At 37.8% G+C, this 27,648-nt stretch overlaps 1 protein-coding gene across 3 annotated transcripts in view; it reads right to left on the bottom strand.

Annotated features, from left to right (window-relative positions):
• Positions 1–789: 789 nt before the first annotated feature.
• Positions 790–27,648, bottom strand: part of FOXJ3 (forkhead box J3) — a 154,599-nt gene continuing 127,740 nt past the window's right edge. For all 3 annotated transcript variants that reach the window (XM_055403886.2, XM_055403887.2, XM_055403884.2), the window contains 7 exons: positions 23,570–23,698; positions 20,135–20,309; positions 17,583–18,008; positions 16,248–16,349; positions 15,704–15,895; positions 4,078–4,185; positions 790–3,761 (listed from right to left, as the gene is read on the bottom strand). In XM_055403886.2, coding sequence (XP_055259861.1) covers positions 3,646–3,761; positions 4,078–4,185; positions 15,704–15,895; positions 16,248–16,349; positions 17,583–18,008; positions 20,135–20,309; positions 23,570–23,698 — 1,248 coding nt within the window. In that variant the 3' untranslated portion in view covers positions 790–3,645. The remainder of the gene's footprint in view (positions 3,762–4,077; positions 4,186–15,703; positions 15,896–16,247; positions 16,350–17,582; positions 18,009–20,134; positions 20,310–23,569; positions 23,699–27,648) is intronic.

Raw genomic sequence — 27,648 nt, forward strand, 5'->3', positions numbered from 1 at the left:
GCCCAGCCTCAGTATGACCTAACTGCTCACCCCCAGAATCTTCCTGCCAGGTGGCACCTTCAGAGTAGCTTCCCTGGGCAGTGTCCCTGTGCTGGCATTTGCTCCCTGTCATGGGAAGTCTGCACTCCCTATAGATAGGAACTGTGGCTTTCTCATCTCTGGATTTCTCAGGGGAATGCACGACACTCTGGGCTGCACAGATATTAAGAAGCTCCACTTTCACCTTTTGGAAGGAGCTCTCTGGGAAGGCAGAGCTGGGGGCAAGACTAGGGTCCAGGGAATTCCCCTGAAGTAATGGAGATGGTGTAAGAGAACATGACCTTGGAGTCAAATGATCTGGATTCAAACCTTAGCTCTACCACTTGTCAACAAAGGATCTGGGGATGCCTTCACACCTTTGTGTGAGTTTTTCCCCACAGGAAAGATGATGATAACAGGATCTACTTAGCATAGCACCTGGCACATACTGAATACTTTTTATGTGCCAGGTACTGTTCTAAATGCCTTATTTAATCCCTCTACAACTCTAGGAGGCAGGCATTATTCTCACTTTATAGGAACTATAAATGAGGAAAATGAGGCTGAGAGAAAGGAAATAATTGCCCCAAGTTCACAGAGCAGGTGAGATGGTCAGTAAAGAGCAACAATGACTGTTCTGAGGCAGTAATACGTGGGACACAATCTCCGAGACTCCAAGGAAGGACAGACTACAGGCTTTCTGCTTCTGGACTAGCTCCAGTCTTGTTCCCTCAACTGCAGCAAACGACACAGACCAATTGGTGTTGTAAATAGAGTTAACATAATATATTTAAGTGCCATTCATGCATATCACTTCTGGCAGCAACAATCCTAATGACACTTGGAATATTTCTTTACAGCACTAAACAGTTACAAAGAATGGGTGCCGTTCATCATAGAGGCAAAATATGAAATCGTGCAATAGCAAAACTGTAGAAACATTAAAACACTGACTGGCCAACAGCAGTACAGAGAGCAGATTGTGTTTGCACAAAAAGCCAATGCATTTCATCACATATATACAATATAGATATGTACACATCACCCTCTGAATGAACAATATCAAAATACTCTATTCCATTTGAAATAATCCCCAGATTGATTCCCTCCCACTTCAAAGGACATCTGAGAGACATGTATTTACAAGAACACACATGAATACATTTACATTTCAAAAACCGCCACAAATGCCAGTCGGATTATTCTCCTGGACAGAGTGCCCCCATTTGATTATATGCATTTGATTCTTTCCCCAAGTCTTCAGTCAATTTAAGCCCAAGACAGAACTTGCTTTGCATTAACAACTACTCACTGAAACAGCCACTAGAGGGATGCGGTGCACCTCCCCAGGTAGCTGTGTCTGGCCAGAACTGCTAGGAGGCCTGTCCTGGGCTTCCCAGTCATGTGCATTAACTAGAGTGGGATGGGTCTGGGTGGAGGCTCTGCCTCCAGTGCCATTCATGGTAAGTTTAAATTCTCACAAAAATATTGATCACTGCAAATCAGTAAATGATTGCTGAATGGGAAATCAGCTTCACACAATTTGTAAAATCTTCATCAGTGGTTTCTACTTGAATCACTCAGTATAAGCTACTGCATTCCAATACTCAAATTGTTTAAAGTGCACATTGCTACCCACACAATTTAAAGTTTCAAAACAGCTATTTTGGTATCTAGAGAACAATGACTTGAGCAGACTAAGAATCACCATCCCCCCCTTTTTTCCAAGCTTTTTCTATGCAGGCTGCTATCTCATCTTGCCTCTGATCCATCTAAGAGGGGCCTATTGGCTGCCTTTCCAGAATCCCCCAATTTTTACTGATCCAAGGGGCTGGACCTGAATTTCCTTTTTCATGCCAAGCAGGGTCCAAACAACAGGAACACAGAGCCCTTCCTTTCTCCCCAACCTCACCATGGCTGGCTTCCCAGTAATTCATTCAAGGCAACACTCCATTAAAAAAATACCCACAGACATTCACAAACACTGGCACATACACACAGAGAAATAAAGATGTTTTGCTTAGTCCAAGTAGAGATTACTCAATCACAGAATCAGTAAGGGTAATTAAAGTGACTTAAGCATGGCTGACAGAGACTAGTAATGCTAAAGAGCAACCAGTGAGCAGTTAGTATTCCTTGATTTGATGGAACATTTTATTTCTCCATTAGAACTGGAAAAAAAAGAATCTGTTTTTGGTCTAAAGAACCAATTCAAAACCTATTCATTGAAAAAAGAAATCTCATTTCTCTCAGTTTCATTATAAAACTAAGACAATCAATCCATGCAAAATAACTGTGATATAAAACAAAAAAACAAACTAATAAAAAATCCTAAGATGCAGGCTGCATTCAAAGAAAGGAACCAAACGGCATGCATGCACAGACACACAGGACAAGAGAAACAGCAGGCCACATGACAGGAACTGCACTGGAGAGTGAGGCAAATAAGGCCCACGCGTGGCTCTATGCTCCTTTCAGTGCTTCCGAAGTGGAAAGACAATGGGGGGAGCTGCTTTATAAGCACTGCCCTGCTGCTCTGTTGCCCAAATGAGCGCAGATTCAAATCCAGAAAATCTTACTGAGCTAATGTCTCCATCAGCAGGAACGCAGAGATAGAGAATATACTCACAAGGCAGGAATAATGACAAAGAGAAAGACACAATCTCTGATTGTCTTGTCTGTAAACTCTTATCAAGAAAACTAATTCTGTGCTTGCAGACACTGCATTTCTTCTTAATGAACCCAACAGGAGTTGGGCATTCACAGAAGATAGCAATAAATATTAAAATAACACCTTTTAATAATAAATACATAAGTGAATGTGGAGACATTGATTTGTTTAAAAAGCCAAGAATGCCCAGATTCTAATCAATCAAACACATTTAGAACTGGCAGACAGTGTAGACTTAGAAAAACAGATGCTGACAAGGTACAACATGAACTCTAGAATCCCCCAGGCATCAAAAAACATCCGGTCAGCCCTTCCTGCTACTCGGGAACAACATGCCCCTTTAGATTGTTTGGAGAGTATCAAACTCTGGGTTCTCTATGACTTACTAAGGAGAACTCAACACGCACGTTTCCAAAAAAGATTTTAAATAAGGGGAACTGGGCTTTGAAAAAAATCTATTTCCTTTCAGTTGCCTACATCAGTTAAAAGCATTCTGCAGAAAATAGCCTAACAAGGAATAAAAACTCACAGTAACTTTCTTCTCAAGACATAATAATCCAATTAGAAAAAAACTGTAGCCTTTTAGTAATTTTTGTACACATATTTATACATATGCATCTATCAACTGCTTGCAGCAAAACAGGCTCTGTCTGAAAAATCAGTCTGGCACTTGTGGTCAACATCAAACTGACACAATATGCAAAAGCCGTTCAAATCACACAACAGTTAGGAGCTACATAGGGCAGCCGGCAGGGAGACAAACATGTAGTACTCGTCTGGGTCAGATAAAAGCAGTAAGTCATCCAGCTAAAATCTTTTTGATTGTCTTCAAAAAAATTTTTGACAACATTGGTAAAATGATTAGCAACTTTGTTTTCTCAACTGGATTCTCTTAAACCTTTCCCTTCCACTGCACAGAAAGGTGACACTGGATCTGGTGCCTTGAGAAACAAGCTCTACACAATTGAATCCCAATCAAAGTCATCCTGGATGTCATCTGGAGGCAGAGAGCGCCGCATCTGGAAGGCTTGGGAAGGCATCATGTGCTGCTGGCTCATTGCTCCGTGATGGCCTGGAAGGAAGGAGGCAACATCAGCAGTGACTTGCGAGAGAAGAAAGGAAGAACAAACAAACGCCTACTGAACACTTCTTCGTGCCAGGAACTCACGCACATGCTCTCACTAATCCACCCAGAAGTCTCTACAAGAGGTTCCCTTATGATCCACATTTTATACGTATTCTGCACCCCACCCCTCTCTCTGAAACATGGAGTTCACTCCCTCCTGAGGTAGCCTCATTCATTGCTGGGAAAACTGAAAAAAAAAAAAGCCTTTCAGTATTAAACTCTGAGCACCAACCCTAACACATCACATCACGCCTCAAATTACCTGCAATCGTTGTTCCTGGAGTGCTGAGTGCCTGTGGGATGTGAGGATAACCAGGGGGCGGCATCACTGAAGGAGGGAGATTTTGCCTGGAGTCTATGTACAGATTTCCTAATCAGATTGAAAAGAACAAAGAAGGAAAACCTATTATTATAAGTAAAACAAATCAAGCATAAAAATCTTAATAGAACTGTTACCTAAAACTAAATTAAGCAGGTAAAGTGAAGATGAAAACAGAAGGGAGAATCTCCTTCTGGATGCTAAAACTCTGCCAGAGGTAATGCTGGATTTTCAGACAGGGTGCTGGGATGGGTGTGAGAACACTGGTACTAATTCTGGCACTGCCTCTAATTCTCTGGAAGCTTGCAAGCCAGTTATGTCTGTTGTTGCTACATACTTTATCATAGTTCAAAAGCATTTTCATATCCATTAGTTCTGAGTCTCCCATAATGAAGGCAAGACAGGGATTATCCCATTTCATGGATGAGGCAACTGATTCTCAGAAGACTGAGCTGACTTGTCCAAAGACACATCAATTTGTAGCTAGGGCTACAATTCAGCTCTAACTCATAGGTTCTTTCCCGTAACAGTTGTCTCTACTGCCCTGATTTTCTCATCCTGAAAGCAGACCTAAGTGTCCCCAAGCTGATTAACAAAGTGACTGAAGGCACAAAATGATAGGAAAGATTTATATAAAGTAAAAGAGCCACCTCAAAAGTGATTAACAATGTATTATTTAGAAGTGTGAAGATCTGAAATATAGATCTTATTTAAATAGCATTTCAGAAGGTTCTTAATATCCTTTCATTGACAGCAGTCATCAAGTATAACAGCTCCAAAATGTCAATTAAATTGCATCCTAATGCAAAACAGAAAGGGAGGGGAGGAAACATCACACAGGCACCCACAATAACTCCTGGGGAAGAACCACGGTAACATCGGTTTTACATTACGAAACATCTGGAATCCTGGAAAGGCTTTTCCCCTCAGGTATGCGAGTGTTTCACACAGACTACACCTGCACTCTGGGAATACCGTAATCAAACTAGGAAACAGTGATCATTTTCCCAGAGAAAACAGAAAGAGAAGAAAAGTCTTCCTTTTGTATTCAAGGTAGGGCACACTATCTTTGGCCACTCCGAGTTTCCACCTGCCACTGGAAAGTCAGATTGTCCAAGCTTGAGACAGTCTCAGAGAAACTCTAACCCAGCCCTACTTCTGTTCATGTAGGTGAGGAAGTGAGATGAGAGAAAATGGGAAAGAACCACGGAGAGAACCCAAGACTTCTGACTTCCAGCTACTGCCTCCCAAGATGACATGCTTTTTTACAGAAAAGTTTAAAATCAGAACTGAAGTCCTAACCAAACTGCCATAAGGAAGACTTCAGAAGAAGAGAAAAGTTATACGAAATTATAGCTCTAGTATGTTTTTGCAGGAGAAAAATTTCTGCCAAGTGCTGACCAGCCTTCACATTTGTGGCTCATGTTCTTTCTGAAGGTTGAGTCAGGCTACGGGGCTTCCCTCCTCTGAGTAGAGGAGGAGAAAGGTGAGAACTAGAGAAGAATCATGAAAATAAACAAGATGACAGGCATAAACTGACACCCACATCAAACAATCGGCCTTAATTTTTGAAACTGTCACATTCATAATACTTTTATTTTCATGTAGATATTCTCATTACTTCTCATCCCCCCCCCAACACCATATTCTCATTACCGACTGAACAGTGAGAGTGTACTTGGACTTTCTAAGCAAGAAATTAACTTACAAAGCAGCTTCCAAAGATTTCTGAGATCCTATAATATTTAGAACGTAGTCATGAGAATTTAAAAATATACACTGTGCTGCATACCTAAAGCTAATATTGCAAATCAACTATATTTCAACAACAAATCTAATCACAAAACATATTTCTTCAAAGCAGACTTTTGTTGAAAGACCATTCATTCATTTAAGAAGTATCTGTGCTAATAAGGTGTAAACGAAAAATAAAACTCCCAGTCTTTTTGGAACTTGTTTTCAGATTATTGGGAAGAAGATGGGAGGAAGGGAGGAAAACAAATAGTACATTATATACACTATGGAGAAAAACAAGGCAAGGAGGGGGAAAAGGAGTGCTGAACAGTAGGTGCTATTTAAGTAAGATGATCAGGGAAGTCATCACTTGAGTAGGTGCTTTTTTAGGGAAAAACTTGAGTCAGGTGTCTATCTGGGGAAGTCACTCAAGACAGAGGAAAAAGCAAGTATGAAGGCCCTGAGGTAGGTGGTGTGTGTCTGGAGTGTTCAAGTAACAGCAGGGAGGCCAGCAGTGCAGAAGCAGGGGTGTGACAGGAGGGGAAGGGAAAAGGAGACAAGGTCAGAGAGTAATGGGGGAACACTACGTAGGGCCATATAGGCCACAGTATAAGGACTTTGGTTTTTACTGAGAAAAATGGGCACTAATGAAAGGTTTTTTTTTTTTATTTTTTATTGGAGGCAAGTTATTTTACAATATTATATTGGTTGGTTTTGCCATACGTTGCACAGAGACATGATCAGACTTCTCTGTCACACAGAATCCCACTTAAACTGCAAAGTCCAGCTGAAATGTATCATCCTGTACAAAGCTTTTCTTTCTCCCCAAGACAGGTAAGCCGTTTTCTCCATTCTCATTGCCCTGTGGCAGAAATATAGTCCTCATAATACAGTATTTCTTGATAGACTTGTCTCTCTTATCAGGCTGTGAGCCCCTTGAGATCAGGGACTATTTGGGAGAGAACTCATTATTCCTAGTTCCCACTATATAGTCAGGCATAGGAAAGCTATAAACAAATGTTTGCTGAATGAATGCATGCACACCTATTTGTATTTAATGACCTTTAAGCAGAGCATCACATTAAGAACAGCACAACTAGAGGACTTAAACATTATTGGACAAGACAAACTGTAAATACATGTAAAATGATTTAGGAGTAAGAGGCAATACATTGATGTGTTACAACATCCTTTACTTCTTCCCCCTTCCACATGAACACATTATAACACTAATTTCTGGCATCTCTAAGAAGCCCAAAGAGGTATTTATCAAAAGGAGAGTCTTGAAAACATACAGGACAGGAAGAGTTTGAACAATATGGAGAGGCTATATTCTGGGAGTCAAAATCTATATCCAAATGAACTTTGCCATTTTAGGCAAATCACTTTCTCCCTTTGGATCACAGTTTCCTTAACTGTTAAATAAAAGGATAAAAATAACATTTCTCTGAAGTCCCCTCTTACACTACATTTCTAAGAAAATGTGGTGAAGAATTATTGGGGGATAGAGATGAGAGAAATAAGATATCTGAATAAATGTGAAATAAAGAGGGATGAAAGGAGGAGAATGAAAGAAGGACACAAAATGGCTAGGACTTAAAACAGAAAGAAGCAGGCAGGCATTAAAAAAAAAAACAAAACCAAAAAACTGAGTATCTGTGAACAGACATCAACAGCCAAGAGGTGATAGACACTTAACACCAGAGTTGATCAACATGGCTTACCAGACCAGGGCTGGCTAAAGTTAAAGTTCTTTTGACTCAGAAGGAAAAGTTTAAAGTTGGGAGACAAACACTATGGGAAAACTATAGGTCTTCTGCGTCTGGCAGGCTGTGAATGGAGTAGCATTGAGAATCAAGAAGGAATTGGGGAACCCTAGCAGGAAGGGAAGTGCTGAGAATAAAAATGAAAGATGGCAGAAAAAAATTAAGAAAATTATAGCCACAGAACTGGAAAAGATCAGTTTTCATTTCAATTCCAAAGAAGGGCAATGACAAAGAATATCCAAACTACCACACAATTGCGCTTACCTCACATACTAGCAAGGTAATGCTCAAAACCCTTCAAGCTAGGCTTCAACAGTATGTGAACTGAGAACTTCCAGATGTATAATCTGGATTAGGAAAGGCAGAGGAACCAGAGATCAAATTGCCAATGTCCGCTGGGTCACAGAAAAAGCAAGAGAATTCCAGAAAAATATCTACTTCTGTTTCATTGACTATGCTCAAGTCTTTGACTGTATGGATCACAACAAACTGTGGAAAATTCTTAAAGAGATGGGAATACCAGACTGCCTTACCTGCCTCCTGAGAAACCTGCATGCAGGCCAAGAAGTAACAGAACCAGACATGGAACAACAGACTGGTTCAAAATAGGGAAAGGGGTATGTCAAGGCTGTATGCTGTCATCCTGCTTATTTAACTTATATGCAGAGTACAACATGCACAATGTCAAGCTGGATTAATCACAAGCTGGAATCAAGATTGCTGGGAGAAAAATCAATAACCTCAGATAAGCAGATGACACCACCCTTAAGGCAGTCAGTGAACAGGAACTACAGAGCCTCTTGATGAAGGTGAAAGAGGAGAGTGAAAAAGCTGGCTTAAAACTCAGCATTCAAAAATCTAAGATCATGGCATCCAGTCCCATCACTTTATGGGAAATAGATGGGGAAACAGTGACAGACTTTATTTTCTTGGCTCCAAAATCACTGCAGATGGTGACTGCAGCCATGAAATTAAAAGACGGTTGCTCTTTGGATGAAAAGTTATGACCAACCTAGACAGCATATTAAAAAGCAGAGACATTACTTTGCCAACAAAGGTCCGTCTAGTCAAAGCTATGGTTTTTCCAGTAGTCATGTATGGATGTGAGAGTTGGACCTTAAAGAAAGCTGAGTGTTGAAGAATTGATGCTTTTGAACTGTGATGTTGAAGAAGACTCTTGAGAGTCCCTTGGACTGCAAGGAGATCAAACCAGTCAATCCTAAGGGAAATCAGTCCTAAATATTCATTGGAAGGACTGATGCTGAAGTTTCAATACTCTGGCCACCTGATGCGAAGAGCCTACTCAAAGACCCTGAGACTGGAAAAGATTGAGGGCAGGAGGAGAAAGGGGTGACAGAGAGTGAGATGGTTGGATGGCATCGTTGACTCAATGGACACATAAGTCTGAGCAAACTCTGGGAGATAGTGAAGGACAGGAAGTCTGGTGTGCCACAGTCCCTGGGGCTGCAAAGAGTCAGACATGACGGAGCAACTGAGCAACAACAAAAACCAGAACACAATAGTAAAGATCAAGGCTCAAAAATAAATGACCACAGAAGTCTAGGAACAAAAGGTTTTAAGAAAATAATCCAGGATCTCAGTCTAGAGATAATCCATGAGATGCCTGGCCACTCTGACAGGACAGCAGTGGATGTGATTCAAGAAGACCTGAGCAGGCAGATGAAAACAATCAGCAGGCTTGAAGAGAGGATAGGACAATGAAAATTACCAAGACAGATTAACAGAAAGAAAAAAGACTGAAGAAAAGCAAACAGAGCCTAAGGGACCTGTCAGACACTAGCAAGCAGCCCAATTATGCATTCTGGGAGTTCCAGAAGAAGAGAGAGCAAAGGGGATAGAAAGACTATCTGAACACATTATGGGTGAAAACCTTCCAAATTTGATGGAAGACAGGAATATAAACATCCAGGAAGCTCAATGAACCCCAAGTAAGATGAAGTCAGAGGAACCCACACCAAGACACATTACAAGCACATTTTCAAAAGCCAAAGATAAAGAGAGAATTTTGAAAGCAGCAAGAAAGAAGTAACTTGTCACATACAAGGGATCCTCAATTAAGACAATAAGCAGACTTCTCATCAGAAATTTCAGAGGCCAGAGGGTCGATGTATTCAAAGTGCTAAAAGAAAGACAGAGAGAGAGGAAAAAAAAACCTGTCAACAAAGAATCCTACAGCTGGTAAAAGTGTCCTTTCAAGAGTGAGGCAGAAAAATTAAGACATTCCCAGATGAGTAAAAGCTAAGGCAGTTTGTTACTGTTAGACCTGTCCTGGAAGATAATGGTCCAGAGAGTCTTGCAGGAAGAAATCAAAGGACACTAGATAGTAACTTAAAGCCATAAGAAAAAATAAAGATCTCAATAAAGGTAAATACATGGGCAATTATGGAGATAGCACTATCATAATGATTTTTAACTCCACTTTTTGTTCTATATATGATTTAAGATGCTAATATATTTTCTAAAAGCTATTAGTTTAAAAGTTCATGTTACTGTAACTTTGGCTTGCAGCTTCACATGTTTTACACATAATTTAAGAGACTAACACATTTAAAATAATTATCAGGGTATGTTTTGGGCACACGATGTAGAATCGTGTAATTCTGAGACATTGACAACCAACAGAGGCAGAGGTGAAGATGAGAAGGAACAGAGTTTTCACATGTTACAGAAGTTACACTGATATAAATTCAAATTAGTGTGCTATAATTTCAGAATGTTAAACTCAATTGCCATGGTAACCACAAAGAAACAGCTACAGAATATACACAAAAAAGAAATGAGAAAGGAATTTAAACATTTCACTACAAAAAAATCAAGTAAACACAAAAGACGACAGTAATGCAGGAAATAAGGGACAAAAAAAGCCACAAGGAATAGCAAAGAACAGTAAAACATAAAAGTCACTCCTTACCAATAATTCTTTTAAATATGAATGGATCAAACCTCTCAATCAAAAGATGGAGATTGGCAGAATGGATAAGAATACATGATCCAACCATATGCTGACTCTAAGAGACTCACTTGAGATCCAAAGACACAAACAGATTGAAAGTGAAAGGATGAAAAGATATTCCATGCAAACAGCAACCAAAAGAGAGCAGAGACTGCTGTACTAATAACAGACAAAAGACTTTAAACCAAAAAAGGTTATAAGAGCTATCTTGTAAAGTCTTATTCCCTGTAAAGGATATTATATCAACAAAATGTGCAATGTAGCAAGAAGATAGAACAATTATAAACATTTATAATTATTTATGCACGTAATAACAGACAGCAAAAATCATGAAGCACAAATAGAAATGAAAGGAGAAATAAACAGCTCTACAATTCTAGTTGGAGACTTAAATACCCATTATTTCAATAATGGATAGAACAACCAGATAGAAGATAAGCAAACAGGATTTAACACAATAAACCAACTAGATCTAATAGACATTTATGGAACATTCTACCCAATAATAACAGCATAAACATTCTTCTCAAGTGCATCAGATATTTTCCAGAATACAAATAAAGTTTCAACAGATTTCTAAAAAATATTTATTTGGTTGAACTGGGTCTTAGCTATTGCATGGAAGATCTTCAATCCTAGTTGTGGCATACGGGTTCCCTGACCAAGGATTGAACTTGGGCCCTCTGTATACGGTGCGTGGAGTCTAAGCCACTAGACCACCAGGGAAGTCTCTCAATAGATTTTAAATGACAGATACCATACAAAGTGTCTTCTCTGACCACAGTGGGACAAATTAATCAAAAACAGAAGTAAAAATGGAAAATTATCAGATTTGTGGAAATTAAATAACACACTTAACCGATGGATTAAAGTAGTCACAAGGGAAATCAGAACATACTTAAGAGATAATACAAACAAAAACAGAACATACCAAAACCTATAGGAAACTGCAAAAGCAGTTTTAAGACAGAAATTTATATGAACACTTACATTAAAAAACAGACCTACAAACAGAAGACACCAAACCCAAAGCCAGCAGACAGGAAGAAGTAGTATAGGTTAGAGCAGAGATAAATGAAATAGAGAACAGTAAAACATTCCAGAAAAATCTGTATTACCAGAAGCTGGTTCTTCAGAAAAAAAAAAAAAGCTGACAACGCTTTAACTAAATGGACTAAGACAGATAGATCCAAATTACTAACATGAGAACTGAAAACAGTAACATTACTACTGATTCTACTGAAATAAAAAGAATGAGAACTCTTTGAATAACTGTATACCAACAAAGTGGACACCCTAGATGAAACAGACAAATTATAGAAACACAAAATCAACAAAAAGTGAATAATGAAAAAAGAAGAAACCTGAACAGACCTATAATGATTAAGATGATTCAATACATAAAATAAAAGAAAAACCCCTGTACAAATAAAATCCCAGGATCTGATGGCTTCATGGGTGAATTCTACCACATATTTGAAGAACTAAAACTGATAAGTGAAATATAACCACATTAACAGAATGAAGGGGGAAAACCCTCACCATCATCTCAACTGATGCAGAAAAAGCGTTTGACAAAAGTCAACATCTTTCATGATAAAAGTGTGAAGGTGTTAGCTGCTCAGTTGTGTCTGACTCTTTGAAACCCCATAGGATGTAGTCTGCCACGTTCCTCTTTGAATGGAATTCTCAAAGCAAGGATACTAGAATGGGTAGTCATTCCCTTCTCCATGGGATCTTCCCAATCCAGGGATTAAACCCACATCTCCTGCATTTCAGGGAGATTCTTTACTGTCTGAGCCACCAGGGAAGCCCTTTCATGATAAAAACACTCAACAAATTAGCAACAGAATGAAATCACTTCAACATAATAAAAGCCATGTATGAAAATCCCACAACAAACATCATATTCAATAGCACAAGACTGAAAGGTTTTCCACTACTAAGACCAAAGCAAAGATGTCCACTTTCACCACTTCTATTCAACATAGTCCTGGACATCCTAGCCAGAGTAGTTAGGCAAGAAAGAGAAACAAAGGGCATCCAAACAGAAAAGGAAGAAGTAAATTTATCTCTGTTCACAAATATAATTTCACGTGTAAAAATCCCTAAAGATTACCATAAGAAATAAATTCAACAAAGTAGTAGGATACAAAGTCAACATGAAAAATTCAACCACATTCCTATATATGAACAATCTGAAAAGGAAGTAACAAAAAATCCCATTTTCAGTGACATCAAAAAGAATAAAATACTTAGGAATAAATTAACTTACTTACAGAGATTAAAAACTTGTACAATGAGAACTACAACACACTGATGAAACAAATTAAAGATGACATAGACACACACGTCATATTCATGGACTTCAAGACTTAATATGTCAAAGCAATCTACAGATTCAGTGTAATCCATATTAAAAATCTCAATGACCTTTGTAGAAACAGAAAATCCCATCCTAAAATTCTTATGGAATCTCAAGAGACCTTGAACAGTTAAAACTATCCAGAAAAAAAATAATGCTGGTGGACTCACACTTTTTTGTTGTTTTTGAGCTTTTTATTTTGTATTGCGGTACAGCTGATTAACAATGTTGTGATAGTTTCAGATGAACAGTGAAGGGACTCAGCCATATACATACATGTATCCATTCTTCCCTGAACTCCCCTCCCATCCAGGCTGCCACATAACATTGAGCAGAGTTCCATCATACTTCTTATTTCAAAACTTACTACAAAGATACCATAGGTGGACAATGTACTGGCATAAAGACCAATGGAACAGAATAAAAAATCCAGCAACACACATATATATAGTTGAATGATTTCTGACAAGGTGTTAAGACCATTCAATGGGGCAAAAGACAGTCTTTTCAACAAATGGTAACAGGAAAACTGGATACACACACACACAAGAATGAAATTGGACTGTTATATAACACCATATACAAAAATTCACTCAAAATGGTCAGACTTATATGTAAGACCTAATATTTTAAAACTCTTTTAATAGAGCTTCATGACATTGAATTTGACAATGATTTCTTGGATATTATACTGAAGGTATACAGAACAAAAGAAAAAAAAACACTAACAACACAGTAAAAAAGAAAACAAAAGAATGGGAGAAAATATATGTAAATCTTATAATTCATAAGGAGTTAATATCCACAAATACAGAGAATTCCTAAAACTCAGCAACAAAGAAACAAACCTGATCAAAAAATGGGCAAAGAACATTTCCCAAAGAAGATAAAAAAATGGCCAGTAAGATGAAAAGATGTTCAACATCATTAATCATACAAATCAAAGCTATAATGAGACTCTACCGCACATCCACTGAAATAGCTATTTAAAAAAAGAGAAAACAACAAATGTTGGCAAGGATGTAGAGGAATTAGAGCCCTTATGACTGTTAGTGGGAATGTAAAATGGTACAGCTGCTATGCAAAACAGTATGGTGGTTTCTCAGAAAATGAAACATAAGAATTAGCAAAGGATCCAGCAATTGCACTTCTGAGTATATACCCAAAATAACTGAAAGCAGGGCCTAGAAAATATTTGCACTTTCATGTTCATACAACATTATTTACAATAGCTAAAACATGGAAGCAACCCAAGTGTTTATTAACAGATGAACAGATAAATGTGATGTGTATAGATACGTAAAACCACCATATGACCTATCAACTACACTCATAGGCATACACCCTGAGGAAGCCAAAACTGAAAAAGACCCATGTACCCCAGTGTTCACTGCAGCACTATTTACAATAGTTAGAACATGGAAGCAAGCTAGATGTCCACTGACAAATGAATGGATAAAGGAGTTGTGGTCCATATACACAATGGAATATTACTCAGCCATAAAAAGGAACACACTTGAATCAGTTCTAATGAGGTGGACGAACCTAGAACCTATTATAGAGTGAAGTCAGTCAGAAAGAAAAAGATAAGTATCATATACTAATGCATATATATGGAATATAGAAAAATGGTACCAAATAATTTATCTGCAGGGCAGCAGTGGAGAAACAGACACAGACCACAGACCTCTGTACACGGGGAGAGGGGAGAAGAGGGTGAGGCGTATGGAGAGAGTAACACGGAAACCTACATCACCATGTGTGAAACACAGAGCCGAAGGGAACGTGCTTATGGCTCAGGAAACTCAACCAGGGGCTCTGCATCAACCTAGAGGGCTGGGATGGGGAGGGAGATGGGACGGAGGTTCAAGAGGGAGGGGACATATGTATGCCTATGGCTGATTCATGTTGAGGTTTGACAGAGAACAGCAAAATTCTGTAAAGCAATTCCCTTCAATTAAAAAACTAAAAAAAAAAAAAAAGCCACAGAAATGGAGATTCACAAAAAGGACCAGGGTTCTAGAGAATATGGAAGATCAAGTATGTGACATAAGCCAGGACGACTGAATGAAGCAACTCAGGGCAGAAAGAGAGGGCTTTTCAGCATCAAGTTTTAAAACAAGACAACGAGCAGGAAAGAAGTCAACTTGGAGATAAAAAGACATCAAGAAATTAAAGTGAAGAGAGAAAGAACCTGGATATTAAACACAGAATATGAATTTGAGATGGCTATAAGAGGAAAGAATAAAAGAAGAAAGTGAGATGAAAAATGCAGAGCACAAATTGAGTTCAGAGTAAAACTCAAATGAGACTTTCATTATGTATACTCTTTAAATAAATTAACTTTAATTTTAACATTCTTAGAAGATACATAAGATGTGGTGATTTTCATTGCAAGTCTATACAAATTTAAATTGATAACACCTTAAAACTATGTTCTTATTACAATTAAAATGTACATATCCTTAAGACATTTTCTTGATTGGTAACTTGAAAGGTTAAAGACCACAAACAATAAAATAATCAAGTAAATCATGACATAAAAACACAGTTTCTTTTATCTTAGTTTTTCTAAGATATACCTTAAATAAATTACTTGATTTCATTTATTTCTTAGAAATAAAAAGATATAAATGGATCACTTCTATCATTAACATATCAAGTTGCCCTAAACAGTTACTGAATATGAATGAGAAAAAGAGAAAATCAAGAAGAAAATTAAAGCCAAACCTGTTCCAATGTGTTGGGAAGGTTTTGTTGGATGCATGGCACCATGACAGACATTCTGCTGAACATTACTCTGTGAGTGGATAAGGCCAGTTTGTGTAAAGAACTGATTAAGAGAAGAACAGAGATCAGCAAATTGAACCTGATCTAAAGACCAGTTCTTGAGATCTGCCTGTCTCATACTCTCCATCAAACCTATGAGGAAAACATTAAAAATACTGTTAGCGTGGTCCTGCAAACGTTGCAAAAATAAAACAGCAATTCTTTTCCAGCCCTCAAAATTTACACTGGTAATCTTTTGCTAATGACATTTTCTAAATTATTCAAAGACTGATTCTTATCTCCCTCAGATCTCTTGTCTGTGACCATCCACTACATCAACTGGCCAGAAGACTTAATTAAGAATTTTAAAGTGTTGTTTTTAAGCATACTCCCAACTGTAAAAGAAACACCATATAAGGAGATGCTTATCTCAAAGAAACTTACACTGTACTCAAAACACATGGAAGGAACCATGTGTTGTAAGGAAGAAGGAACCAATACTCACCTTGGAACTGTGAGAGGTCTACATCTGACCAATTAACACTGCTGGCAATTCGACAGCTTTCTTTGAGCATATCAAGTGTTGCATACCAATCATTTGAAACACCTATAAAAATAATACTGACAATATTACAAATCTTGGATAGTGAAAGTTTGAGCTAGCCTTATTCCTGGTATTGGATGATCCCAATCCAGTTTTACAAATGGATTCAAACCCACTATATCTTGTGTTGGGGCAATCTGTTCTGTGAGACAGGAAGGAAAGGTATTATTTCTCTGCACTTTACAAATAAATGAAATTGAACCTAGAGGTGACATAACTTAAGGCCACTGTGATGTATCTAAGAATTGAACCCAGTTGTATTTTGCAAAATTCCAAGAGGCACCATTCACCTTGCAGAAGTCTGTGGCACCCTTTGGAGTTCTGCAATGCAGAGACTGCCTGGTCTGTGAGCAATGTCAGTTAAGCATCTCATCAGAAACCATCAAGACCTATCTTATGAGCAGCAGACTTAAAAAAAAAAAAATTCAGGGTATGAATCTATCATTCTAAATGAAACACTTGGCAGGAATATGCAAAGAAAGAAAAAGCAGGAACCTTCACCAAATACATAAACACAAAGTACTAGACTTCCCTGGTGGCTCAGGCAGTGAAGAATCTGCCTGGAATCCAAGAGATCAGGATTTGATTCCTGGGTTGGGAACATCCCCTGGAGAAGGGAATGGCTACTCACTCCAGTATTCTTGCCTGGAGAATTCCACAGACAGAGGAACCTGGCAGGCTATGGTCCATACCATCGCAGAGTCACACATGACTGAGTGACTAAGCACACACGCCAGACTAGGCATTTTATATTTGTATTCCCAATATGATCCTCATAATAGCATTGTATACCAGTGTTGTTTTATTTTTATAAGTAAAAAAATAACAAGACTAAAAGAGTTACTGCACCAAAGATCTAAGAGTCATAATGAGGATTGAAATGCAGGTCTTTCAGACACAAATCTATACGCTTTCTTCTAGACCACACTGAATCACAATAGATTGCAGACAGACTGTGCATTACATTCTTCTTTAAAATGCTCATTTTGCAGAAGGACAAAGAGTTAAAAACCAAAACCTGCAAAGGTTGCTGAGTTTGCTTATGTTACACTAATAAATTGTAATCAAGACAATAATCCAGGTTAATCTATGGATTAAACGACTTACAACTATAGGACTACAGCAAGGAAACATAAAAGACGACAGATGAGAAGAGTACGGACAGAAAATATATATAAGCCCCAGATAAGAGAATGGAATGAACAGCCAAACACAATTCAGAAGACAAAAACTTACCAGAATTACAGGATACCTGTTGTGGGGGTGGAGGCGCCTGATGTGTCAACGTCTGATGCGTCTGATGCTGGTGGTTCGGATGGTGCTGTATGTGTTGGTGTGGAGAGGGGTGTTGGGGGTGAGGTGACTGGAGCTGGCTGTGTTGCTGTGGGTGTGGTGCTGGGTGCTGGGGACGCTGTGGATGCTGCGGTAAACCATGCGGTCGATGGGACGGATGTGAAGACGGCTGTGTGTGCATCTGGGGATGTGACAGTGAGACCTGTGCAACCGAATTACTGCCCGTGGTGTTGAGGCCACTGCCGTGACTGTTGGTCAGGCTGCTTTGGTTGCTGTGTGGGTGAGAGCTCACTGTACTGCTGGGAGAGTGCTGATAGGAACAAGAAGTGTGGGACTGCTGGGAAGATTCGGAAGGGATGTTCATCAAACCTGAAAACAGAGAAAGCAAGATCACTGATGGTCAGATTTCAGTTGTATTTTATGACAAACATTTGCAAAATTATTTACAGAGCAAAAGTATATGCTGTCAGGAAGCAATTCTGGTTCAGTTTAACAAATGCTGATATAATATCCACCCTACCCTGGGCTCTGGGGTTACTGAGAAGAAACATCATTCTCTGTCCTCAATAGCTCATGGTCGAGGGGAAGGGACAAACACTTGAGGAGATTATGTCCAACATTGTAAGTATTAAAGCAAAAGTAATCAGAGGGAATACAGAATCTCTACTTCTTCCCTGTTCTACCTAGGAAGGGGCATCAAAACACAAAGAAGCCCTCCTTGAAAAGGCAATATCTGGGTTGTCTTCAAAGATGTGCTGTGCTGTCCTCAGTCACGTCCAACTCTTTCCAACCGCATGGACTGCAGCCCGCTAGGCTCCTCTGTCCATGGGGATTCTCCAGGCAAGAATATTGGAGTGGGTTGCCATGCCCTCCTCCAGGGGATCTTCCTAACCCAGGGATCCAGGTCTCCCGCACTTCAGGCGGATTCTTTACCAACTGAACCACCAAGGAAGCCCCTTGAAAGATGACTAAATGTTAAGGGAAAAGAGGAAGACGTACTGAGTCACATTCAAGATGGTTCTCTACAGGTCTGAAGACCTTCGGTAAAAGAGGAGAACAGAAATAAAGCACACTGATTTCTGATCTCTTTCTCTGACTACTCCAAAAACTTTAAGTCCAATATGGCAGTTTAAGGGTTAAGCTTACATATTTCTTAATGCCAGAAAAGAAGAATTAAAATCTCTGCACTACAATTTATACACTTGGTAACTCTGGAGAGTTATTAACCTCGCCAAGTCACAATCACCCCAATTATAAATAGGGATGACAATGGTACGTGCTTCATAAGAGCTGTTGTTAGGATTACAGCCACTAAAACTGTGTCTGTCTCAAGAATGTTCCATAAAAGTAATGAAACAGAGCAGTAGAGATGGCTGGTTTGTTGTTTTGCTTTGTTGTTTTGCTTGGTTTTGATGGTTGTTTGTTTTGCTTAGTCTTAAGGACTCTAGCCATCTTCCCATCAAACATGAGAAATTGTTACCACTGATATTTCAAAGCCAGTATTTCTGTACTGAGACCAGCAAAGCTGGATCTGCTTAGCAAAGTCTTACATGGGGTTTTTTATTTTGGTACTTATATAGAAAAAAAATTTAATACAAAATTTGAGAAAACACGTGACTCTTACTTTAACCAGAAAACTAACTTCCTATACAAACTACTGATACTCACCAATATATGTAATATTTACGTATAACATTAACTTTCATAATATTTGTCAGCAATATATATTAAAATGTAAAGGAAGGGATTTTTGTCTATTTTGTCTACTGCTGTGAACAGGTATACTCTCTGACCAGGAACATAGTTAACCTGACAAACAAAGCAATGCTTTGATGTTTGAGTTCCCGACAATTTCTGACTAATGTTCTATGGGCGAATAACAATGAGACATCTTGATTCTATCATATGACTCTGATTAAAATTAAACCAGCAGCTGACAGGACAGTAATACATAAATGCACCTGAGAAACTCCAACAAAAATGCAATCTAGTATTTCGTTGAAATATAATACTGCATCTCAACCAGTATCTCTTTTAGCATTAAATCTGATTTAAGTATGTTGTACAAAATAATGACCACTAACTATGCGTGTCATACATGAAATCGCAAATTCAGTGCTACCATACTCTAATAGCTATCTCTTTGATAACAGCAGTCAGGACAGAAAAGCAAGACATCTACTCTTGTGATGCCACATTTACCACTCAAAACACTTCACATGCTAGACATCACTAACTAATCATGACAGTCCTTCCCACATGCAGTGTCAGAATTCTTTAACCCAGTGCTCCAGGATACCAGTAGTAATCAAATGAGGTAGGCACCCATGACAAGATAGATTTCTTATATATACACACTACAGTAAAGGCACAAAAGGCATTCAATCCTTATCATGATGGTAGTGTTCTAAGATTAAGGAAATAAAACAGTGTAAACTGAAAATAATTCTTTAAAAATTTTCAATAAAAAATTAACAAAAAGTATTAAAACTCACCTTGTTGACTAAGTGACTGCTCAAAAACTGACTTATAAAGGCTCCGAAATGAGGCACTGAGATCTTCAAAATTATATTCTGAGAAGAGTAATTGTTTGTCTCGTTCTGGAAGGTTGTACTGTGGCTGCTGTTGAGGCGTTAATGACTGAGAAACTGGTTCTGGATGACTTGTCACCTAACAGTAAAAGAAAAAACCTACTAATTTAGTAGCTTTATATCAGAATTGGTTTGTTACATACAATATGTAACTAAAAATACTAGAACTGAAAATAGAATCCAAAGGAATTAACTTCCCTGTCTTTGGATTTCCTATCATCTATTAAACTGCATACACATAAAGGGCACACCACAAATTGTTACTTGTCTCTTAAAGAATCACAGAAATCTAATCCAATCTCCACATTTCACAGTAGGAGTTAAGTATTCAAAGGAGTTAAAGGAGCTTCCCAAGGTCATAATAAGTGATAAGTTAAGCCTGGAACCCTTCCAATTTCTGTGAAATTTTCATCTCAGTTTCCACAGAAGCACTCTCATCTCAAACGCACTATACTCTGAAACTAACATTTCTCATTTGTTTATTCAATTAACCTTTAAGTTTATATACTGTGAGTATTGCTGAGTCAGGTTGTATGACACTGCCCAAAGTAACAAGGAACTTCAATATATCTAACTCTTCATTTGTAGGTAAATTTTTCTTTTTTAAATGAAACTTAGGGGAAATGAGAAGTAAAGGATAAAAGACAAAGGAGATGCTGAGAAAAACAGATCAGGGCCTTGAGCTATGAAAGGGAAAAAAAGTACCATGAACACTTAAGTAAGAATTGTCTCTGAAAACAGCACAACTAGAAATAAAATTAATGAAACATGATCAGCAATATCTCTTAAAAGATTATATCAAGCAGTGACAAACTACCATATGTTTTAGCGTTTTGCAAAACTAAGTAAGACATGAGCAGTGACTATAAGTGGGCTTCCCTGGTGGCTCAGATGGTAAAGAATCTGCCTGCAATGCAGGAGACCTGGGTTTGATCTCTGGGTCAGGAAAATCCCCTGGAGAATGGAATGGCTACCCACTCCAATGTTCTTGCCTGGAGAATCCCACGGACAGAGGAGCCTGGTGGACTACATACTGTCCATGAGGTCACAAAGAGTCAATATATGACTGAGCAACTTTCACTTTCAGTGACCATAAGTTTATGCAGCCTTTCAAAATGATACTCGCAAGGAGTCTACAATAACCTGAAAAAATATGAATTTTGTGTAGGTCAATGGCTTCACCAACTGGCACTCTGGTGACATTAAACGTCTCCACACAGGCCATGTAAGCAAGTCTCAATGGCAGAATGACCTAGGCCTTTGAAAATCCTGTGATTACCCCAGAACAAGGGATGATGGGTGGCCTTACAAGGAGCAAATTATTATCTGATATTTTTCATCCATTTTCCTACTTGAAGGAAAGCAGTCCATGTCTCTAACTTGCAGGAATCTGCCAAGAGATGGTTTTTCATCTGCCTCCTTGTCCCCAGTTGGGGAGGGGCTTAGGGTACAGCTGCAAGTTGTTAACCATTTGGGTACAGAATGGAATTTACTCCTTCACAACAGGCACCCATCACTTGTATAGTCTCTCATCCGGTTCCTTTGGTTTAGCATCATCCTGTGGGATGTAGGGAGCTGACACCATAGTGATCTGGCTTATACAGTATGCATATGTAACAAAACTGTCACAATGCATTTAGCCTTACTGTGTCCTTAAAGGCTCTATGGATACGTGATAAGCCCAACCACAAGCTCACACTGTATTGTTGCTTTAGGAGCTCTTGATGACTGATTATCTTATTAAATGAAGGAGGAAAAAAAGAAAGTAGTCTACACTGACTAGTTTTTACCAGGGGAGTTTAACCCTCTTACATGTACTGGAATAACAGACATGTCTGCTCCCACTTCTGTCACCTGTTTCTATAAAGGCTTGTTTTTCTTCTTATATTCTGTAATACTGAATTCTGTGTTCTTTGATTTCATTTCACAATTTTCTACTAATTATTTTAAAACAACTTAAAATTACTAAATCTTTGCTGAGTTTGCTTCAATGCTCCAAATAGTCCTTTTCTATCATGACTTCACTACTGAGTGATTTAATTCACCACCCAGTCAGCTAAATATGTAATTTTTTTTCAGGAAGGGTACATGAAAACAAGGGTAGGATGCTTTCCAAACTCTGTATTAAAGAATTAATGTCTTTTTTTGACTTCACAACTGAACGAAAATTTGGTGGGCATAATATTTATAATTCCAAATCTATTCCCTCAACACTCTGTATAAAAATGTTCCATTATCTTCTGGTATTTAGTATTATGGAAGAAAAGTATGATTTGTGTTTCTCTGAATGCACCTTATTTCTTTTGCTAGAGTATCTATGATTACTTCTGAAATTTAAAAATTTGTCATGATGTGTCTAGTTTTTTCCATTTACTTTTCTTAGAGTTCATTAACCCTTTTATTCTTTATTTCTTTTGAAAACTGTTCTGTATCAACTATTTGGGGACACCTATAATCTGCAGTTCTCCATATGTATTATATTCTTTTATATAATTGTTATTCCTTTATCTGTTTTTTTTCTGCTTTCTTGAAAAATATTTTCCCTCCAGAGCACTGTTAATGGTTTGCAGTCATCTTTTTTCCCTACATTCAATATGAATTTTAAAAGTTTTGTTTCCCTCTTGTTATTTTTTAAATTCGGGTCCCCTCTGTCCCTTTTATCTTTTCCCTGTGTAGGTTTTATCTATTTACTCATCTTGGAACAGAAAGTGATTTGATGAGATCAAATCTGTGCCATGAACAGTGTGGTTGGTATGTGACTCTCCTGGGTTCCCTTCTGTCTACTGGGGAAGATAGTTGCAAGATGACTTGAAAAGAAGTATCAGATAACAAGGGTCAGCATAGGAGCAAGAAGACTCACACAGGTCCCTTTAGAGCATACCTTTGTTTTCTAGACCCAGTCTAAAAATACAAGACTGGTAAGCAACTGGGAACCAGGTCATCCTTACTTCTGGGGTTTGTAGAAATCCTGTTCTCAGATCCACTTCTGGGAAACAAGGTGCTATACATATCCTCTAAGCTCTTTTAACCAAGGGTTATAAAATACCATCAAACACAGCTTTAGAAAAGTAAAGTAAAAATTCTTTTCCTATTCCAATTGTTTTTCACTTGATATGGAACAGATTAAGTAGACCGAAATATGTAACATAATACAATATGTTTGTATCTAACTTGCTAAAGTATAATAAAAATCTGTTTTACTTATCTAAGCTAATGATCATTAACTGACCAATGAGAAATATACACATTCACTTTTTATTTGCATTATCAATTACATTTGGTTCAGTTTTAAGCACTAAATGAGTACTCAACAAAGGAGTTAATTTCACTAAGACTTACCGGTGTGTAACTATGCACACTTCCAACACTGTTCAAATTAACGGATGCCAAACTCTGATCTGAGAGACTGTTGTTAAGGCTACTGCGTGGGCTATCACTACCATCCTGATCAGTGTTGTACAATGTTACCTACAATGAAAAGAACAGCAACATTTGAATGAGCAATTCCCACTATAAAAATTACATTTTAAACAACTCTACAAAAATACAACTAACTGGAATACGGAAGGAAGGCAAAATATTACTGGTCTTTCCTTTGGTGTTTACCTACCCCCAGACCTGTGCTGTATACTCACTAATTCCCTGTTCACCACAAAATAATTTACTTTCAAACTGAAGGATATATCCCATCTAGAGGTATATAAATTCAACTTTCTAAATGGTATAATTAGCTTATCAACATTTAAGGGGAAATCCCGACCCAGAGATTGATTTTTACTGTTAAATATTTCTATAATGCATAAACTTATTTTTATTCAAGCTTTAAGCAAAACTGCTCTTTCCTTCTTTCAAAATCTTAGGCATCAAAAAAAGAATACAAAAACCAGAATTTAGGCATCATGGTGTTTATAATATTGAAAACCAGAAACTTAACCATCCAACGTATTTGCAGAATCAATAAATATGTGATCTGATTTTAAAATAAGATGCTAACATACATTAGACATGAAACAACTATGTATCAAACTGTTACCAATGATTAACTGGCAGGCAGCTGGGTATCTCTTAAGACTTTCATCACTGATGGTATACATTTTTACAATGCTTAAGTCTGTATATAATATGCATTATCATTTTTAATTAGAAACAAGAACAAAAAGATATTTTTAAAAGAGGAAATTAGCCCAACTATCCTTTAAAGTTCATCTGCTACAACTTTCCTTTCTATGCTCCTGCTTTTGTGGGACCGATTACTCCTGTACTGGCAGGCAGTTAACTCCAGCGCCACCTCAGAAACCCCCATTTTATGGTCTAATTAATTTCTGTTAAATGGAAAAAATATATATATATTCATTTGGCTGTACAGGGTCTTAGCTGCAGTACGTAGGATCTTCAGTCTTTAACATGGCATGTGGTACCTAGTTCCCTGATCAGGGACCAAATCTGGGCCCCTGGTATTGGGAGTTCAGAGTCTTAGCCACTGGACCACCAGGGAAGTCCCCAAACTTTTCTCCAATAGTAGACTGTTAGCAACTTGAGTTCCCCCCAAAATAATCATAAGCAGTGTAATGCTTTCTACTCAGTATACAAATAATACTACTTGCTGAATTTAATGACCAATTGAACTATCATCACTCTTCTGTCTGCACTAAAAATGGGGTCAACCCCAATGCTCATCTGTCAAATGTTGAAAGTGAAGGTCGTTCAGTCATGTCCAACTCTTTGTGACCCCATGGATTGTAGCCTGCCAGGTTCCTCTGTCCCTGGAATTCTCCAGGCAAGAATACTGGAGTGGGTAGCTGTTCCCTTCTCCATGGGATCTTTCCAACCCAGGGATTGAACCCAGGTCTCCCACAATGCAGGTGGATTCTTTACCTTATGAGCCAAAAGGGAAGCCCAAGAAAACTTAAGTGGGTAGCCTAACCCTTCTCCAGGGGATCTTCCCGACCCAGAGATTGAACTGGGGTCTCCTGCATTGCAGGTGGACTTGTTACCAGCTGAACTACCAGGGAAGAGAGGCATATATGCCTCTATACTTCAGGTAAAACCGAACTGTGTCACCTTCACATCAGCTAGGAATAATTATGTGTCTACGAACTAATGAAAGTGTATAAGGAAAAATGAGAGGAAATAAAACTATGGCACAGATTTTTCTGTTCTTTTCAGTATAAATTTCATTTTTTAAAAAAAATCAACCCTACAGGCTCTTAAACAATAAAATATCAACAAATTACAACCATTCTATCTATAGTCATTCTGTTGGCTGCTCATTCTCTCCTGTCCATGCTGTTACCTATTACTCAAGCCAGAAATACTCCCCATCATCTTAGACAAATCCTCACAACTAAGGAAGATAACACTGTTACTAAAATGTAACATAGAGTAAATATACAAATTATAGTTTGTTAATTAAAAAATGGACATATTCATGGAATCATACTTATGTAATCAACAGCAGTTCTCAAACTCTGATCTTAGAAGCCTTTTAGTCTTAAAAATTAAGCAGTCAAGAAGTTTTTAGATATATTTATCAATAACTGGCATATCAGAAATTAACAATTTTAAGTATTTATTAATCTAAAAATAATAATCACAAACTCAACTATATAACATAAAAATTTTTTTCTCAATAAATAAGTAAAATTAGAAGGGTGCCACTGTTTCACATTTTTGTAAATCTCAAACCCTGGCTTAACGGGAAAACCGCTAGATTCTCATATCTGCTTCCACGTTCCATTTGTTGCAATATGTTGCTCAGGTGGAAGGATAGGAAGAAACCCGGCATCACACACACACACACAGATATGGAAAAGGGAAGAATATTTTAATAGCTTTTTCAGATAACTGTAAATAGTCTTTTTTGATACTATACAAAAATATGACAAGTGGCAATTTTTAAAAGATTGGTTGCAATGGAGAATCTGAAACCACATGAATAAATTATCATACTCTTCTGCATTATAATCCACTTTCTACTTTGTATTCTGAATGCATCATTTATGATTTTATAACACTATACATTGATCATTTGAAAAATACTGTTCACTAAGCTCTGCAGATCTTCCAAATACTGACGTATTTCATTATACAAAATCAAAACATCACACTTGTTAACATCACCAATAATCTCACTGGAAAAGACTGTGAAGCTATCAGATTCACTGCAGTGCATATAAGTTTTCCAAACTTACGTGTTTTGCTTAAAAAATCAAATTTTACCATTGGCAAGAGATACTGTTAATTGTTTTCCTTAAAGTGAGAGGCTTATTCATTTTCAAGAAAATATCTGCCAAATACTCAAATCTGAATAATAGTGCCAGTTGGTCTTTCAAGTAAAATCATATCTCCATGAATAGAGCAGCAAGTTCAACATAAATGTCTTCCTTGAAGCCACCACACTGTGTTTTACGCATACTTCTCATTTCATTGCACACTCTTAAAAAGATACGTACTCAAAGGTCACAATTTAATAAAATTATTTTTCCTGCATCACCAAGGATATTCTGAGGTAAAACGTATGCCCCCCCCCCCCCACAATCTGAAGGGTGTGTGGCTGTGAAGAATACAGTGAGTATTAGCACAGTCAGTACTTCCTTGATTTGTGATGATGTTTACCTGTATTGCTTCAGCTACATCCATGAAAACAAAAAAAACAAAGAAAAAGGCAAATAATATTTTAGTATTATCATGGAATCCCAAAAAGAGTACTGGTTAGTCAGGTGTCCACAGATCGCAGAACCACTCACATAGAGCATACTGGAACACCAAAAGACCTGCTCATAAACTCCCCCAATCATCATTCACCAGTCAGTCATTATTTATCCACATTATCTCCTGTTACAGGTAACCATTATACAGATAGCTACCATTAATGATTAGTTTCATACAATGTATATATCCTTTTCTATCCTTCTGCAGCAAATTTAGCTAAAGGATTACATAAGCTTTGTTTCATACTGCATTAGTATCAGCTCTTAATCTTTATTACTTCCTTCATTCCATTTTTTTAAATTTGGGGCTTTTTCCACACAATTGAGAATTTCATATTAAGGTCTCTGATCCATCTGAAATTGATGTTTGTGAACGAAAAATCTCACTTTACTACTGATTCAGCATCATTTGTTGAAAGACATCACTGAACTCTGTTCCACAAGTCTGTCTGTCTATTTTTATGCCAATATATAGCTTTACTCTTGATGCCTGGAAGTATAAATCCTCTTTCATCTTTTCCTTCAATATTTTCTTCAATTACTGTTTCCCATTTGGAGTCTCATTTATATTTCGAAATTAGCTGTTCATTTTCTACTAACTTCCTTTTCCTAAAAAAAGCATTGTGGAATTTTGACTGGGATATTAAACCTACTGACCTTTATAATAATCTTCTTTACAAAAACTACATATCTACTAATTCATACCCT

The sequence above is a fragment of the Moschus berezovskii genome, chromosome 4 (genome assembly GCF_049115385.1).
Source record: "Moschus berezovskii isolate FMDL1 chromosome 4, NW_MosBer_1.0, whole genome shotgun sequence".
Classification (NCBI taxonomy): Eukaryota; Metazoa; Chordata; class Mammalia; order Artiodactyla; family Moschidae; genus Moschus; species Moschus berezovskii.